General features: G+C 48.6%; 1 protein-coding gene across 9 annotated transcripts in view; it reads left to right on the forward strand.

Moving 5' to 3' along the window:
• EYA3 (EYA transcriptional coactivator and phosphatase 3) overlaps positions 1-15,920 on the forward strand; it is a 2,553,793-nt gene that overhangs the window by 560,577 nt on the left and 1,977,296 nt on the right. For all 9 annotated transcript variants that reach the window (XM_069623074.1, XM_069623072.1, XM_069623073.1 and 6 more), the window contains one exon: positions 3,119-3,198. In XM_069623074.1, coding sequence (XP_069479175.1) covers positions 3,119-3,198 — 80 coding nt within the window. The remainder of the gene's footprint in view (positions 1-3,118; positions 3,199-15,920) is intronic.

The following is a 15,920-nucleotide window of genomic DNA, read 5'->3' on the forward strand; positions in this document are numbered from 1 at the left end:
TTGCTGCGATCTCCCGATACACCAGAACCACGGGCAGGACGTCCTTGTGGTCTCATCGTCTGGTGAAAGAGTTCATGAAGGGACTGTTCAGATCGTTCCCGCCGGTGAAGGCTCCGGCCCCGGCGTGGGAGCTCAACGTGGTACTGTCCAAACTCATGGGACCTCCGTTCGAGCCTCTGCACTCGGCCCCGTTGAAGTTTCTATCGTGGAAAACAGCTTTTCTCGTGGCCATCACCTCCGCACGACGAGTGGGAGAGATCCAGGCCCTTTCCTGCAAGGCACCGTACTTGACTTTCCACGACACGAGGGTAGTGCTCAGGACGCACCCCTCCTTCATGCCCAAGGTACCGTCGGACTTTCATCTCAACGAACCCTTGGTGTTACCTGTGTTCTTCCCGTCGCCTTCGTCGCCGGCTGAGAGGACTTTGCACTCGCTGGATGTAGCTAGAGCGCTGAAGTTCTACGTGGACCGCACGAAAGGTTTTCGGAAGACGTCACAACTCTTTGTGAACTTTGGACCTGTCAATCAGGGGAAGGCTCTCTCGAAGGCTTCCATCTCCAGATGGCTCTCCGGCTGTATCATGTACTGTCACCGGTTGGCAAACCGACCGCTGCCTGGCCGTCCGAGAGCCCATTCCACCAGAGCGATCGCAGCTACCACGGCGTTCCTATCTGGTGTGCCCCTGCTGGACATAGGCAGGGCTGCTACGTGGAGGTCGACGCACACCTTCACGAAATTCTACTGCGTCGACCGGGATTCCAGGGAGGAGTCCAGGGTCGGCCAAGCAGTGCTACGCAACCTGTTCGCCTGAGGTGAGCCTGGTGAGGAGGTAAGATGCTTAATGTTGAGTTGATGTGATGCTTAATGTTGAGCCTTTGCCACCTCCCGTGGTTGTGCATGTGTGTACTGCTATGTATTCTTTATTCATGAGCATGTGAATCCATGCCAGACCCCATGCTGGAGAAGGAACAAGTTACTTACCTGTAACTGTTGTTCTCCAGCATGGGTCTGGCATGGATTCACATGCGAACCCTCCCGCCTACCCCTCTGCGGCTCTTCACTTGGTCATACTGCCACTTCACGTGCTTCCAAATCTGAACATGGCTGCCAGAGGCGGTGCTTAGGTAGAGGGCAGTCATTGGCTGTGGTCAGTATGACGCAGAGACCAGTGATTGGTTATTACTACGAAAGACAGATCAGAAACGAAACTGATACTGGTTTTTTCTTTACCGAGGATTCCCAGCCTGACGACGGGGAATATTCATGAGCATGTGAATCCATGCCAGACCCATGCTGGAGAACAACAGTTACAGGTAAGTAACTTGTTCCTTAGGCTGAATCTGCACCAACAGGCCCCTTTTCCCTTCAGCGCTGGATGCGCAGTGCCCTGGGGTAGCCTCTGGACGATGGGGGGCCTCCCCTAGGCCTGCCTCTGCCGCTGTCACCGCTGCAGGCCCCAGGCCACTAGCCACACTTACCTATGTCCGTCTCACTGCTGCCTGCTGGGCTCGATATGAAATGTAGGGGAGGACCCCTGCTGCTCAGCTGCTTTCTGGCCCTGGTCGGGCCGGCCAGCAATGCAGGGTGCTGTCCCAGATCCCCTCTTCTACACACCTCCCAGGGGTCCATGCTCCTCTTCCTTGATGCGCCTTGCCACACCGGGAAGGACCTGTGGGGCAGGGGGCTGAAACCCTGCCCCCCACTGGGAAGCAACCTTGTGGCAAGAAGTCTCCCGGTCCCGATGTGCTTCTGCTGCCACAGGCCCCATGGAGATTTTTGTTTCCCTGCAAGTCCTCAGTTACCCACTGGGGGTCGGCGCAGGCTGGTGCCTGGTGTAGGGGAGGGCCACAGCCACTGCCTTCGACTTGCTGTCTGCTCGGGACCGGCTGGCACACCGATCACCGCTCATACTTGGGCCTGAACTTTTCTACTTGGAATGGACCCCCAGCAGCCCCTCCAAGAAACTAAAACACATTTAAGGATTCAGAGCAAACAGGGGAGCTTGGCACTTTGGCAGACGTTATGAAGTGGAAGTATTGGGAATTCTCTTAAATGACATATCTCCAATATCAAGCTTTAGCAAACCAACATGTCTGTATGGAGAATTAACTCTTTTAGTGATAGGCACACTCTGCGTAGAAATATTACCCTCTATATTTACAAATCCATTCTATGCTCAATGCGCTGTTGCTTTCCAGCTATGCGCGTTACAGAAAAATTGTGCATACATACGAAGCCCGACCTTTTGACTCCAACACTTTAACACTTCTGGTTTGTTTGAGCAGTTGTGACAAATCCACCTGAGTGGGTTCATCATATATAGGTGGATATGAGGGCGCAAGACATTTTGTAGTTAAGAGGGTGTGTCTGGTTTGGTGTGTGAAGTATGCTGTATGTTTTATGGCTTGACTGGCATTGAACTGTGCGTTTTTAATTGAGATTGTTTTGTCGGAGTGTGTTCAGGGGGTTGTTGATGAGGTTTTATAGTTTGGAGGAGCAAATGATGTAATGCTTTTGTGTGTCGTTCTGGGGGTATAAGTATTTCCCAACTGACACTGCTGAAAGGGACATTATGGCTTACATAGGTTTTGAGGGGGATCACTCTGTCCCTTGACAAAGGCTTGAAGGGAGATGGGCTACACATTAACCATATGGCTCGGTTATGCACAATAATTGTATCAATGCTGAGAGTTGAAGTGTGCCGTTGTTTTTACAACATTCTCTTTGCTCAAAATATAGAATGTTACATCCTAAACACGGATGTCCACTTGGGTAATGTTCAATTAACTCGTCTCCCAATGACCTCACTGACTGGCATGAGGTGTATTTTCTGGAGCCACTTTGCAGACAAGAATGTCACTTAACACTATGCATTGATTTTTCTCCATGGACTGCAGTAGTGCTTAAAATATCTTATCATAAACACATTTTTTTATTTTAATGTGTGAAATGCGGGCACAATTTTCCATTGCCCAGTCAATTTTATGAGTTGCTGTATCTGGTTAGCTACATTTTGAAGAAACAACTTACTCTGTGTATGCACTTCATCCCCAAATACTCTTTTATTTTGCTATCAAATTTAAGAAATAATGTTGATTCTGTATTTTTTTTTTTCAGCCGGGTGTCCAAAGATGAAGCAGGCAACCAGAAACCAGAATCTTCAGGTCTTGGTCCCAACCACTCAATAGCAAGTGAAAGTAAGTATAAATAAAACATATTTTATAAGCATGGAACATACAACTTTCACGTTTTCCTCTTCAAGCTAATTCTGCATAGGCTCTCGAGATCTATGGTCCACATGCATTTGGTATGTTATTAATTTCAAATGGGAATACGTTATTTAATATTTACCAAGGCTGTAAAGTATTGCACCATTAGTGTCAATATATCATTATGGACACTGGGGAGCAGCCACAGCGTTGACAGCTTCTTTAAAGAAAGAACTTTGAGGCCCAACCATTATACTGCAAAAGTAACAGCAAAAACCTGGACAGGCAGAATCGGATAATAGCACATTGTCTAAACAGTTTTATTGTTTTAGCAATTATTTAGATTCAGATGAGTATGAAGTCTTGGTGACCTCACCTGCACAGGAAGACGGCAGTATTGTCGGGGCCAAGGAGAGCCACCACCCTGTCATACAATGATTGGAGGCAGTTAATATGGGGTTATCCCAGGGCTCCCTTAGCCCTCAGAAGTTCTGAAATCGCGATATAAGGCACTGCTGCCTACTGCAGACGTACCGCTACTAAGTGCTATCAAAACTGCACATAAAAAACCCTTGCGCCAAATGAGCGCATAAAGCACACTAATTATTTTGGGAAAGGTGTACCTGTGGTCATGAACCAGTGCCACCAGCGTTCAAGACCCAGCACTTAGCTGCAAAGCCACAGGGAGCTTAGTGTGTGATTCTGTTAGGGAGAATTCTCTAAGGCTAATTTCCCAAACCTAGTGAGTCCCCCAGCGGCTTTGCTGGATTTTTGGGGTTTATTTTTTTTCTCTCCTGCTAAGAGTGAGATTCTTTTGCTCCTACTCTTAGACATGATTTGAGGTGTTCCTTTAACTTTCCATGTGTTTTATGGGCTATGGGGTCTTTCACTCCATAGGGTCTCATGTATTTTTTGATGTGGGTTACACAGCACCCTCCGTGCTGTAACCCAGGGATGTCGTAGCGACCCCCCCCAACATAGACTCCATACCCTGGGACTGACTACTGTCGCCTAGGGCATGTAAAGTCACCATTGGCTTAACTAGTCCCAAATTATGAACCAAAACCAGTACAAACCACCATATTGTGGACGTACTGGTCGGGGCAATTCGATTGCCCCAGGGTCTGTTGTTCGAGGGGGCACGTCTCCGTCCCTCCTGATCGAATTTTGGCTGGTGGCAGTGGATACTACTTTTTATATTCGACCGCGAATATATCTCTATGGGGTTTTCCCATTGTTCGAGGCTACCAACTTTAATTATTTCATTCTTATAGTTCGAGCATACCGCTGGTTTATTTATTTAATATTAATTCACTGGTTGGTATTTTTTGCTAGAACTCTATTCTAAAATGGCATTTGTGTTCTCTTCTGTGACTCCAACCCAAGTCGAGCCCTTTGTTCCACTTTTTGGCGGGTTTCTCCACAGAAGCCTCCAAAAGTGGTGCCACAGGGGGTATGGGAGGGGGTTTAGGCACCCTGGACTGAGTTACCTTGTTAACTCAAGTCACACTCTTGTGTGATTGGCCCAAGTGGTGAGCCGGCTCACTACTTCGCATGTTTGATTGACAGCTAGGCTGAGTGAATGGGGGTGTGCTCTATAAAAGCAGGGCTTTGGGGACTGGAACTTCAGAAGTCGCTACAGGACCTAAGAATCCGAGGAGGGAGAAGCTGAGCCGACCTGCAATGACGACACCACCGGTGGAGCCCTGCTGAACCGTCTCACCACTTTTCCCGACAACAGAGGAGATCTCCAGTCCAGAGAGTCTTCTTCCTTTGACTGGTGGAGATAACCAGTTTTGCCTTCTTTTCACCTTCTTGAAGCATCTCGTGGCCGCCTTGCCCGTGCCAAGCACCCCGGCAACCGGAATACTATGGTTTACCACTACCGCAAAGAGAAGGGTAGTACCTTTTAACCGGAGAACTCCGCGGCTGGTTTCTTCCCTGGCAGTGCAACGACATTCATCTTTCCTCCACGGCAAGACCTCTTCTTCCTCTGGACGAAACACCGACTTGCACCTGCTGCCAGGAACAACTCCCCCCGCTGGAGCTTCCTTCACACTTAAGGTACTGTGTCCCACCTGGCTTCCCTTGCGACAGATCGTTCGGGGTGACAGTAAAGCCTCGACCTTCTAACCTGGGCTGACCTGGGACAACCTAGCTAACTTTTCCTGACTGTACTTTCATCCTTTTTGTGCGAACTGCCTAACTCTTCTTGAGGGAAGTCTGACTGCTCAGCCACAGCTACCAAGTGAATCTGTGTGCTGCAGACTGCTACCAAGTGGTTTTACTGCCAAACGCCTGTAGTCTTAAATCTTTTGCAGTGGTCCCCAAGGGAACTGCACAGGTTTCTGCCTAACAGATTTAGCGCACATTTGTTACTTGGCCTATAATTGATTATATGTGTATACACCCAGTCAACGTCCCTTTTCAAACTTCGAAAACAAGGTATACAATCCACCTTACCTACCACTTAGATGTCGGCCTATGCAAAGAATGTGAATCTAAGCAGATACAAGCATCAGAAATATGATTACGGGAAGTAATGTATGCCATATATATATATTTCCATTTTCGTGCAAACTATAAGGTTGTTTGGACTTGTGGTTACGTGCCTGGCCTTGAAGAATGGGGACCAGGGTTCTGATACTGGAGTACTACTTTTGTTTTTTCAAATAGTTGTTCTATATATAATTTTTGATGCTTGTTGATCTGCTTAGAATCGCATGCTTTGCATAGGCCGACATCTAATGGAAGTTGCAGAGTATTGCACATGAGGTTTTCGAAGTTCGAAACGGGACTTTGATATGGGGAGTGACTGTAATACTATCCCTAGTGTGACGTATCCTGTACCCATAATCCCTCATGCATCGAGGTCCCACAGATTATTTTTTGCCACCATCGTGGCAACTTTGTTTTTTCACCGAGTCTGTAGCTTGAGCTACTTTGTGAGTTAACTCATCCAAACCCCTTCTGTTTGCGTTTGAACACACTCATTCGATGGCTGTTTCCTTTTAACATCTTGACGGCTGATCCTGGCTTCAGAAAGATGTTCTGTTCTGACGATGGGCTTCGGCCTAACCAGTAGGGAGATTTGGGGGGGGGGGGCGGACTGATGCTTCGTTTGTGTCCACTTTCCACTATGGAGCACACACCTTTTTAAATTCTGACCCAAGTGCAACAGAAAATTCCTGTGGGTCGAACAAATAGTTCTCAACCACTGCCTTCCACATGTCCATCTTGAATCCCGTTGCGCGGTGTGCAAGCTCTTTAGGCCCAAGAACCTAAAGGAGCCCCGGACCAAGCGATGGGTGGCATACGCCATGTCGGTAGGGTCGGAAACAGCTGCTGTGATTTCTGAGCCAGACCACAAAGGCCGAGGCAGCCGAGACTCTGATTCGGAGCTCGCGGACACTACCGTGGAACAATCTAGTTCCTGCACGCGTGTCCCTATCCTCGAAAGGCAGTCTCATTGCGCTGCTATGAGGAAGGCCTCTGGCGATGCCGGCTTGCACGGACACACTTCCCGTAAACACATTCCCCCTCAACGAGTCCATCGACTGAGGGACACAATCTGCCTGACGCCTCCCGGCACACAGACTTTATGCAGACTGCGCCCTCTGTGGTTCCGCCTATGAGCTTTGCACAAGGTGATCAGGCAGACACTTCGGCGAAGGTCGTGCATAACAGCGCTTGACGGGTGATGCAGACGCCCAGAAAAAGCAAAAATCATATTTTCGCACAGAAAAACATCACAAAGAGCATTCTGATCAAGACATGGGCCTCTCGTTATAATGAGTCTTCACCTTTTATCTTCCACTCTCCACAAGAAGCACCCTCGGGAGCCTGAGGACACCCCTGGAGTGGATTGTCCAGTGGAAGCATCTCCTGTGGCCCCTGAAGTCACTCCAGAGCTGCCAACATCCTTCTTGTCTACTGCCCCCTGGACCAAATCACAGTTTGAGGACAATATGAGCCAAATTTCATTCATTCGTTGTGGGCTTCATGAGTAAGGTGCCCACTCACTCAAGGCCTTCAGAGCTGCCTCCTATCCCCAGTGACAACACCTTCTCTCCCGGTCACTCGTCTCCTCTTGCAGACCAACCTCTCTACAATGAGCTGCTGAAAAAGGCTGCTCACCATTTTGACATTGACACTGAGGAATCCAGTCATGCTGGGACCTAAAATATTCTGAGTCAGTTATACAGGCTATTTCTCTCCTATAGTCTATCAAAAAAGGGTTGGTTCGTCCCGGTCTACTCCCTCTTAATAGGGCGGTTAACCTACTAGTGCAAAAATCTTTTAGGCCCTCCATCAGATCCCCTCTAAATTAAGGGATAACGTCAAGCCTGATTCTCTGGTGGTAACCACTAGCAGAATGAGAGCTGGTGTTCAACTCTCAACCTGTGAGGCATCCCTCAACAAAGAGTGCAGGAATCTTTATATGCTGGGAAATCGTATTACGACCTCTGCTGCGTACCTCACCAGGATAGGAAACGCCACCTTGCTTGCCAGCTACAGCAGCACCCAGTGGGATGAGGTCTCTCGGCATCTGGACTCAGTACCGGAACCAGCTTGCTCCCACCTTCTCAAACTCTCATCCGAAGGCTATCTAGTTTCCCAAAATATCCTCAGAAATGTCTTTGATTTCGCAGACACCTCCGGAAGGGTTGCGTTTAACATGCCGTAACTTTTGGGCGCAAGGCACAGGAAAACAATGCCAAGCCGGAGCAAGCACGTCTGGTGCCTCCTTTTACAGCCCGCATGTTCAGTCCTCTTACCAGTACCAGCAGCGTGGTTTTCGCAGCAGGAAAGGACGAGGCAGAGCTGCAACCTTTAGGAGCGCAGCAGCCCCTGTCTCCAAATGACGTGCTGATCCATGTTCCCTCGGGGGTCGCATAACACTCTTCGTCCAGCAATGGGAGGAAATAATGTCAGTGGCCAAAGGATACTCTGTGGAGTTCCTCGAAACGCCTCACCACCATCCACCGCGTGTAGGATGAATGTCTTCCGAACACCTCACATCCTTGAGGAGGAGATCTAAATCCTATTTCATCGGAGACATCAAGCTGATGCCCTTCATGGAACAAAATCAAGGTATTCAATGTACTTCCTTGTTCCAAAGAAGAAGCTAACAATGCGCCGAGTGCTGACCTGTGCCCTGAAAACACCTATGTCAAACCTCAAAAATGTAGGATGGCAACGCTGCAGGAAGTCATCCCACTGTTGAAAATAGGGGATTACATGGCAACATTGGACATGATAAATGCATGCTTTCATATTTCAATGTTGCCAGCGCACATAAAATACCTCTGATTCAAATTGGGGAAACAAGCACTCCCAATTCAAGTTACTACCATTCGGCATTGCATCAGCCCCGAGGGTATTCGCAAAGGTCCTAGCAGTGCTGGCCACCAACCTGCAAAGGCAGTCATTCCAGTGTACCCTTACATAGACTGTCTAATTACTGCAGACTCTCCCCAGAGGTGCCTTCAAAACACACAGCAAGCTTATCAATCTGCTGTTCTAATTGGGCATCTCCATAAACAAAAAGGAGGCCAGTCTAGTGCCCAGCCAAGTAAAGCAATTTCTGGGGGCACTAATTAAAAAAGATGTCAGACTAGTCTACCGCTCCCAATAGAGGGTCTAAAACATACTGTTCCAAACAACTTGGTAAATAGCCGGTCGTCAAGTGATGGTAGGAAAGGCAAAGCGCCTGCTGGGAATGATGGCTTCCTGCATCTACCTATTGCCTCATGCCAGGCTGACCATGCGTCCATTGCAAGAATGGCTAGTGAAACAATGGTCTCAAGCAAGCGGGTTGTGTGACGATCTAGTGGTAGTTTCACAACCGATGGTTCAATTGCTACTGTGGTCGATCAGAGACAGCCTGCTAAGAAGACAGCCATCCCACACACCAGCGATCAAGGCCACTCTCACGACCGACTCATCGATGACCCGGTGGGGTGCTCAATTTCTGCATCACACTGCTCATGGCCTGTGGACACAGGCACTAACCAGGAAGCACATAAACCTTCTCGTGCCAGTAGCAATTATCAAAGCACTTCAAGCATTCAATACTCCCAGTCCTAGTCCTTATAGACAGTACCACGGTCATGTTTTATGTCAACAAACAGGGGGTTACTCATTCTCCAGTGCTGTCCAAACTAGCCCAGAACATCTGACGGTGGGTACTGCATCACATGTTCCTAGTGGCACAACATCAGGGAAACTAGTAATGGAATTATCATGTGACTACCTTCAGGACTCAAATCACTTAGGCTACATCTGTGTCTATTGAATTCTGGTTGAATACTAACGGAATGTGCCTAGATGGCAATAAAACAGAGTTACAGGTCTTTGGTTTACCTCAAACCAAAGCAAAACTGGACTCCAAATATCACTCTTTCTACCTTGCTGATTGTAATACCCCAGTTGTAGAAAAGGTTAACACACTTGTTGCATACCTGAATTCATCTCTTACTGCCAACTCTCATGCAAACCAGGTGTATAAAAATGTCTCCTACTATCTTCAACTGCTGAGGAAAACCTGACCTTTTCTATCGGAGAAAAACAGTGTATCTATTGCCCAGGCCATAATTTTGTCTACACTTGATTATTGCAGTTCACTCCTGATTGGAGCCAATAAGAAATGTCTGGCCAAACTCCAAATCTCTCCGAGCAACGCTGTCAGAATTGTTAAAACCAAATAGAGCCAGGAATGTATCAAGAACTCCATTGGCTTCCTATCATTGCACATATATCTTTCAAAGCGATGGTATTGGTACACAATTGTCCTGTCTGTTTGTCTCATGTGTTTATGTTGAAGCGCCCTGATGCCTGCAGGCTCTGGTGCCATATAAATAAATAAATACATAAATGTTCAAGGGGAACACAATTCTCTGGCAGACGTACTGAGCAGGAGTACAATGCTACCCTCAGAGCACAAATGGTAACTAAACTCAGATGTGCTCAACGTTATCTCAAACGGGGGGTTCCAAAGATAGACCTCTTCGTTAAGTCCTGGAAAACATGGCAAGATTACGCATCCAGATTTCCCTAGAGAGGATCCAAGGGGAATGCACTTCTGATGAAATGGTCAGGGACATTTCCTTCCCTTCAACACATCTGCTCAACAAAATAGTCCACAAGCTACACCAGGAACAAGTAACACTGACCCTAATTACTCCAATGTGAACCTGCCAGACCTGGTTCTCACACTTAAAAATTATGTCCCTTTGCTTGTCTCCACTTTTGTCTTCCTTCTAAAGCTGCCCAACTCTCGCTAGTCCTGCCTCGAACTACCCCTGAAACCTGCCATGGTGGGGATCTCTTCCAAGATCCCTGGTGACCAAATGAGACTCAATGGGGATGGCCACGTTGTTATGCCTCTCATGTGGCTCCCTCCCTCCACGTTTCCAAATAGTTCCTGCTGTCGGATCTTGCGAGTCAGTTTGTCTCTCGGCACCCAGAGCCATTCGGATGGGGTGGCTGGGGCAACTATGGTTGTCAAGGTTCACCCATTGCAAATGTTTGATTTCTCAAGTGTGATATTAAAATCCTTAGCTGTGCTGCTGTATAGTACCTTTCCAGGTCTGGCAAAGCCATCCCCCCCTTCCTCTTTGGGCAGTGTCAGTATTTCATATGCTATTCTCGATTTCTTTCCCTTGCCATAGAAACCTCAGAATGGCTGCCTTCACCTCCCCAAAAAAACGATTTTGGCATTTTAATTGAAAGCATCTGGAATTAGTATAGACTCCTTGGGAGGCACGCCATCTTGATTTCTTTTAGTCTTCCCATCCATGAGATTGTGAGTTTTTATCAAGGGGGCTTGTATAGGGCATCAAAGTGTCTTACTAGATTTATCCCTAAGTATCGCAAGGTGGTATCACCCATCGTGAGACGCAGGACCGAATACTTTGCTATGTCTTGTTGTGTGGGGTTCATTCAGGGGGAACAGTATAGATTTTGTCTTCATTTTGAACCCTGAAAGGAGTCCATAATGCTCTATTAATTGTATAGCCCTGGGGATGGATGTTAGCAGGTTAATGACATGCAGCAACAGATCATCAGCATATAATGCCACCTTGTATTCCTTTCCCTGTACCTGCATTCCCTCGACCATATGATCAGATCTAATTTCACTTGCAAGAGGTTCAAGCGACAGGGCAAATAGTATTGCGGACAGAGGGCAACCCTGTCTAGTGCCTCGTCCCAGGGTGAACCACTGTGAGTAGTCCGAATTGACTGACACAGATGCCTTTTGGGGATGTATAGACCGCTTTCACCTCCTCCTAAATCTCTCACCTAGTTGTACCTTCTCCAATACCCCCTCTAGGAATCTCCACTCCACCCCGTCGAAAGCATTCTCTGCGTCAACAGACAGGAGAGCGGGCTCCCCTGTCATCTTTGATTTGTGTATCCGGTGTAGGGTTTTGCGCATTGACTGATCCCTGCCTCCCCAAAATAAATCCCACCTGGTCTGGATGTACTAGCCGAGGCATGAATGTCTCAAGATGAGACGCCAGGACCCTTGTGTATATCTTGGCGTCGACATTGAGCAGAGATATGGGGTGGTATGAGCCACAAATTTAAGGGTCCCTGCCTTCCTTGGGTATGACGAAGATTAATCCCTCCAAGGAGGAGCCTGGTGCTTTCCCTGTCTCTCTAATATATCGTTGAACAAGTCGACCAGAAAGGGGAGGAGTGGGGTCGGGAAGGTCTTGTAAAAACTCACCGAGTAGCTGTCGGTTCCGTGAGCTTTTCCCAGTCATTACTGCACTTTCACCACTTTCATGGCATCCACCCCGTCCACCTCTTCTGTGAGTACTGGCATCCCCATCTAAGTATTTGACTATTTCGCCAAAACCTTGGGTCATTTCAGATTCGTGTAGGTGTTCATAGAACCGTGCAAACGCGTCTCAGATGTTTGCCCCCTGTGACCCTTGAGTATCCCTATCCCCTTCATCTATGGCCGATATCCGAATTCCCTTTGTCCTCGTAGCCTGGCAGCCAATAAGGCATCAGCCTTGTCCCCCTTCTCCTAATGCTTCTGCTTGAGGAGTTGGAGTTTTCGGACGATTTGGGCCTCCTCAAGGAGGTGAAGCTAGTCATGCTTCTGCCTGGCTAGGGCAATTTTCTGGATTCTGTCCCCAGATGCGGTCGGTGACTCCCAGTCTAGTTGTGTTATCTCCTTCATTAATCTGTTTTCTATCAAGGCCCTTTATCTTTTCTTGTTGGCCCCCTCTCTGATCAATATTCTCGCCACGTCACTTTCCCTGCATCCAAACCACTCTTTTTCGGGACCTTGCCCGTGTTGTTGGCTTTGAGATACTCTTCTGTCTCGGTTACCATTTCTGTCTGAAAGACCGGGTCCTTCCAAAGAGTCTCGTTTCAACTTATTCACTTATTCCCTCTATGTGGCAGAGTTCCTAGGTCTAATTTCACAGAGACCATGTCATGATCTGACCAGTTAACTGGCTCTATCTACGAGTAGACAGTCACCTTGGCAAACTTCTCCGAGAATTTGGTTGCAATTCGCGGCATATATCCCGTAGTCCGTATGTTACCATCATCCCTGCTACCGCCATTCGGCCGGCATCTGCCGGTTCAGTCAAATCTGGGACGGTTGCTTGTCTGTCCTTCTTAGTATCTGCCCATAGGTTGAAATACCCTCCTAGTACCACATGGCCTGCGGCCTCCAGCATTATTTCGGAGACTCTGCACTTCAGAAACCCGGTCTGTCTCACATTAGGGACATACAGAGTTGTGAGCGTGATCGTTAGACTGTTCATAGTACATACTACCATTAGGGCCCTCTCTTCCACATCCTTCCATACCTTGGAGACCTCGAAGTTCAAGCCTTTCCTGACCAATATCCCAACCCCTGCCTTTTTAAGGGCACTTGACCCCCAATACTCCATCCCCACTCTAGCCTGTAGAACCCTCGTTCTTCGCCCGCACGTATTTGGTCTCCTGCAGGAATAGTACATCTATCTCAGACCCCCTATAAACCAAGGATCTTTTCGTGGGGGAATTGGCTGTGTTGAATGTTGTTACCATTATCTATCTGGGGTTTGTCGTGTGCGCAAGATGGACCCTAGCAAATCTGTGTTTTCTGCGTAACCTAATGGACCACTTTTCAAATGTTTGCGTAGCACTTCGTGTCTCCCCCTCCCCAAAGATTTTAGCGGGGTCCGAGCCAGCCTGTTCTACTTCTCCCAGCCGGAGTCGGACCATCAGTGAGGACCGGAATTTCCCCGGTCCCATCGAAAACATTCAAATAACTACTGAGCCCCTCTGCTCTACCCCTCCCAAGCCCTCCCCCCAACAGTCCCTCAAGTTCCTGCATGTCCCCATAAAATTAACGTTACCCAGACCCAAATGTCAGTACCTTTTTGGCTGTGCTTCGTACTAGTGCCTTAAGCCCTGGTTCCTCACTCGATTATGCGACCACCAACGTGCCACCTAGATCTTGTCGAATATGGTAAAGTGCCTGGTCAATTGTATGATTGATCCAGACGGTCTTCTGCCGTTCCCCCTGTGTCCTCCATGATCCATGCGAAGGGAGTTATTCATTCTTCTCCCTTTCCTAGATCCACATTTACGCCCTCGCCTCGGTCCTTGAATTCACCACTGCCTATCTTCATTCCGTCTCCCGCCCTTGTTCCCTTCATCTTCTTGGTTTCCCAGCAGGTCAGTCGAGCAGGTCTGAATGTCCTTCGTTCGCAATCTCATCATGGTTCCTTCCCACTCAAACGTGAGCAAGAATGTTAGCCCCAGCGGTACCGAACTCCTTTCTCCTTGAGCCATTTGGTAAGTGGCATTCACATCCTTCTCATGGCGAGAGTTAAAGATGACAAATCTTGAAAGATCGATACCCTTGCCGTGGGTTGCGGATAGCCCTCTCAAGGACCTTTGCCTCATCAGCGTAGTCATGAAATAGTACCAATACTGTCTTTGGGTCGCCTGCCGATTCTCTGGCTCTGTATGCGGTCAATTTTAGGTTTGTCGATGGACTCGTCCTCAAATAAATCTTCATAATCTTATGGAGGGTTGTCTTCAGATCATGCTCTGTCTCCCCCTCCCTGTCCAGAATACGAAAGATGCGCAGATTGTTCCGTCTTTCTCGATTTTCCAGATCATCCATCTTCAAACGGAATTCCTCCTCCCTGGCTTCTATCTCGGAGATCCTTAGATCCATTTGGGACTCAAGTGTCCCCAGGGAGGTTGGGTTATGTTCAACCTCATCTAGTCTTCATTCCACCTTGTCGATTCTTTGTGTTATTTGATCAACTTTCCCTCTGAAATCCGCCCTCATGCTTGTCGCCTTCTATTGAGTGTGTAGCTCTGGGTTAGAGGAGGACACACACCCCGGGATCAGGGACCCAACCCTCTATTGGGATCCAAATTGTGTCCACCGTGTTTCAAACAGGTCGTGCGCTTGTGTTAGGCACATTGGCTCCACTTCCGTCTGATGCCACGGGACCCTCGCCCGCTCTGTCTTTCTATCATGGGGCAGTAGGCTTTACGTGTATGATGAGGGTGTGCTTCCCTTTAATGAAAGGCTGTCTGCAAGTGCCGCCCCTACTATGCTGTGAGATGACTTTCGGGAGCTTCAGTATCGGCTTCACAACTGTAAACAGCATATTGGGGTAGGAAGTACAGCTGGGTTCTAGTTTTCCCCAGTCTAGATGCCCTCGGAATAATTCCAGGAGAGCAGTTCTGTTCAGTAGATTTCTCTACTCCAAATTCTCCTTACTTGGGTCAGCTTCTCTCTAATTCCACCTTCTCATCACCAGCGCAGATTAAGTTCTTTCCCAGCCCAATGCCCTTGGGCTTTTCACAGCAAATGGAGGAGTGTGTAGACTGTATCTTTGAAGGGGGGGTGTTCACTTCTCACGCTTTTCCCCAGGTGACTATTGTGTATACTCTGTATACTGCCTAACTCTTCTTGAGGGAAGTCTGACTGTTGTGCAGTCAGTACCATGCAGCTGGGGCGACAGAATTTATGGTAGGGAGTCCAACGCCCCAGGGGCTGGGCTGGGGCAGCTGCCCACTGGGCTCTGTGCTACTAGAGAGCCAGTGATTGTAAATGCATTACTCCCCGGGGGACCCTTCGCCCGTTAGTCTGCTCCAAATAGGCGCTTTTCGTCTTTAATGTTTGCTGCCAAGTCAGGGTAATACCTGGTACACCTTCCGCGCGGATCGCTGTCAAATGATAGTGCCACTTCTCATCTGTTACAGCTCACCTCCTCCCGAGGGAGCGTTCCTCCTATGGTGCAGAGTACACGAGCTCCGGAGTAGTGTAGGTCAGAGCATTTCCTCCACGCTCAAGTCCAGAAACCCATGTCGGAAGCACGCGTCCTTGGGTTCCGGTCTGTCTCTGGTCTGCTTGCGCTCCTGTACTCTATGGGAAGCGGGGGGCGCCAGGCACCGGTGCAGGAGGGAGAGAAGGGCCAGGTGGCTCACCGTACGTTTGTGCGGGATGTTGCTTCCACGCCGGGTCTGTCTCCGCACCTCACCATGGGAAGTGCACAGGGGAGGTCTCGTGTGTCCTGAACAGCTGGTCCAGCCTCAGCGGCAAAGTTAGGTGGCTCTTCACTTGTTCTTCTGCAATGTCGAGTTGTCGGGCTCGCCAGAATACGCGAACTGCGTAGCCGGTGTCAGGGTGCTTTAGTTTTCGCCAGCACGGGCCAGAGCTGCCGAGGGCT

This window comes from Ambystoma mexicanum, chromosome 11 (genome assembly GCF_040938575.1).
Source record: "Ambystoma mexicanum isolate Mex_15411 chromosome 11, UKY_AmexF1_1, whole genome shotgun sequence".
In the NCBI taxonomy this organism is placed as follows: domain Eukaryota; kingdom Metazoa; phylum Chordata; class Amphibia; order Caudata; family Ambystomatidae; genus Ambystoma; species Ambystoma mexicanum.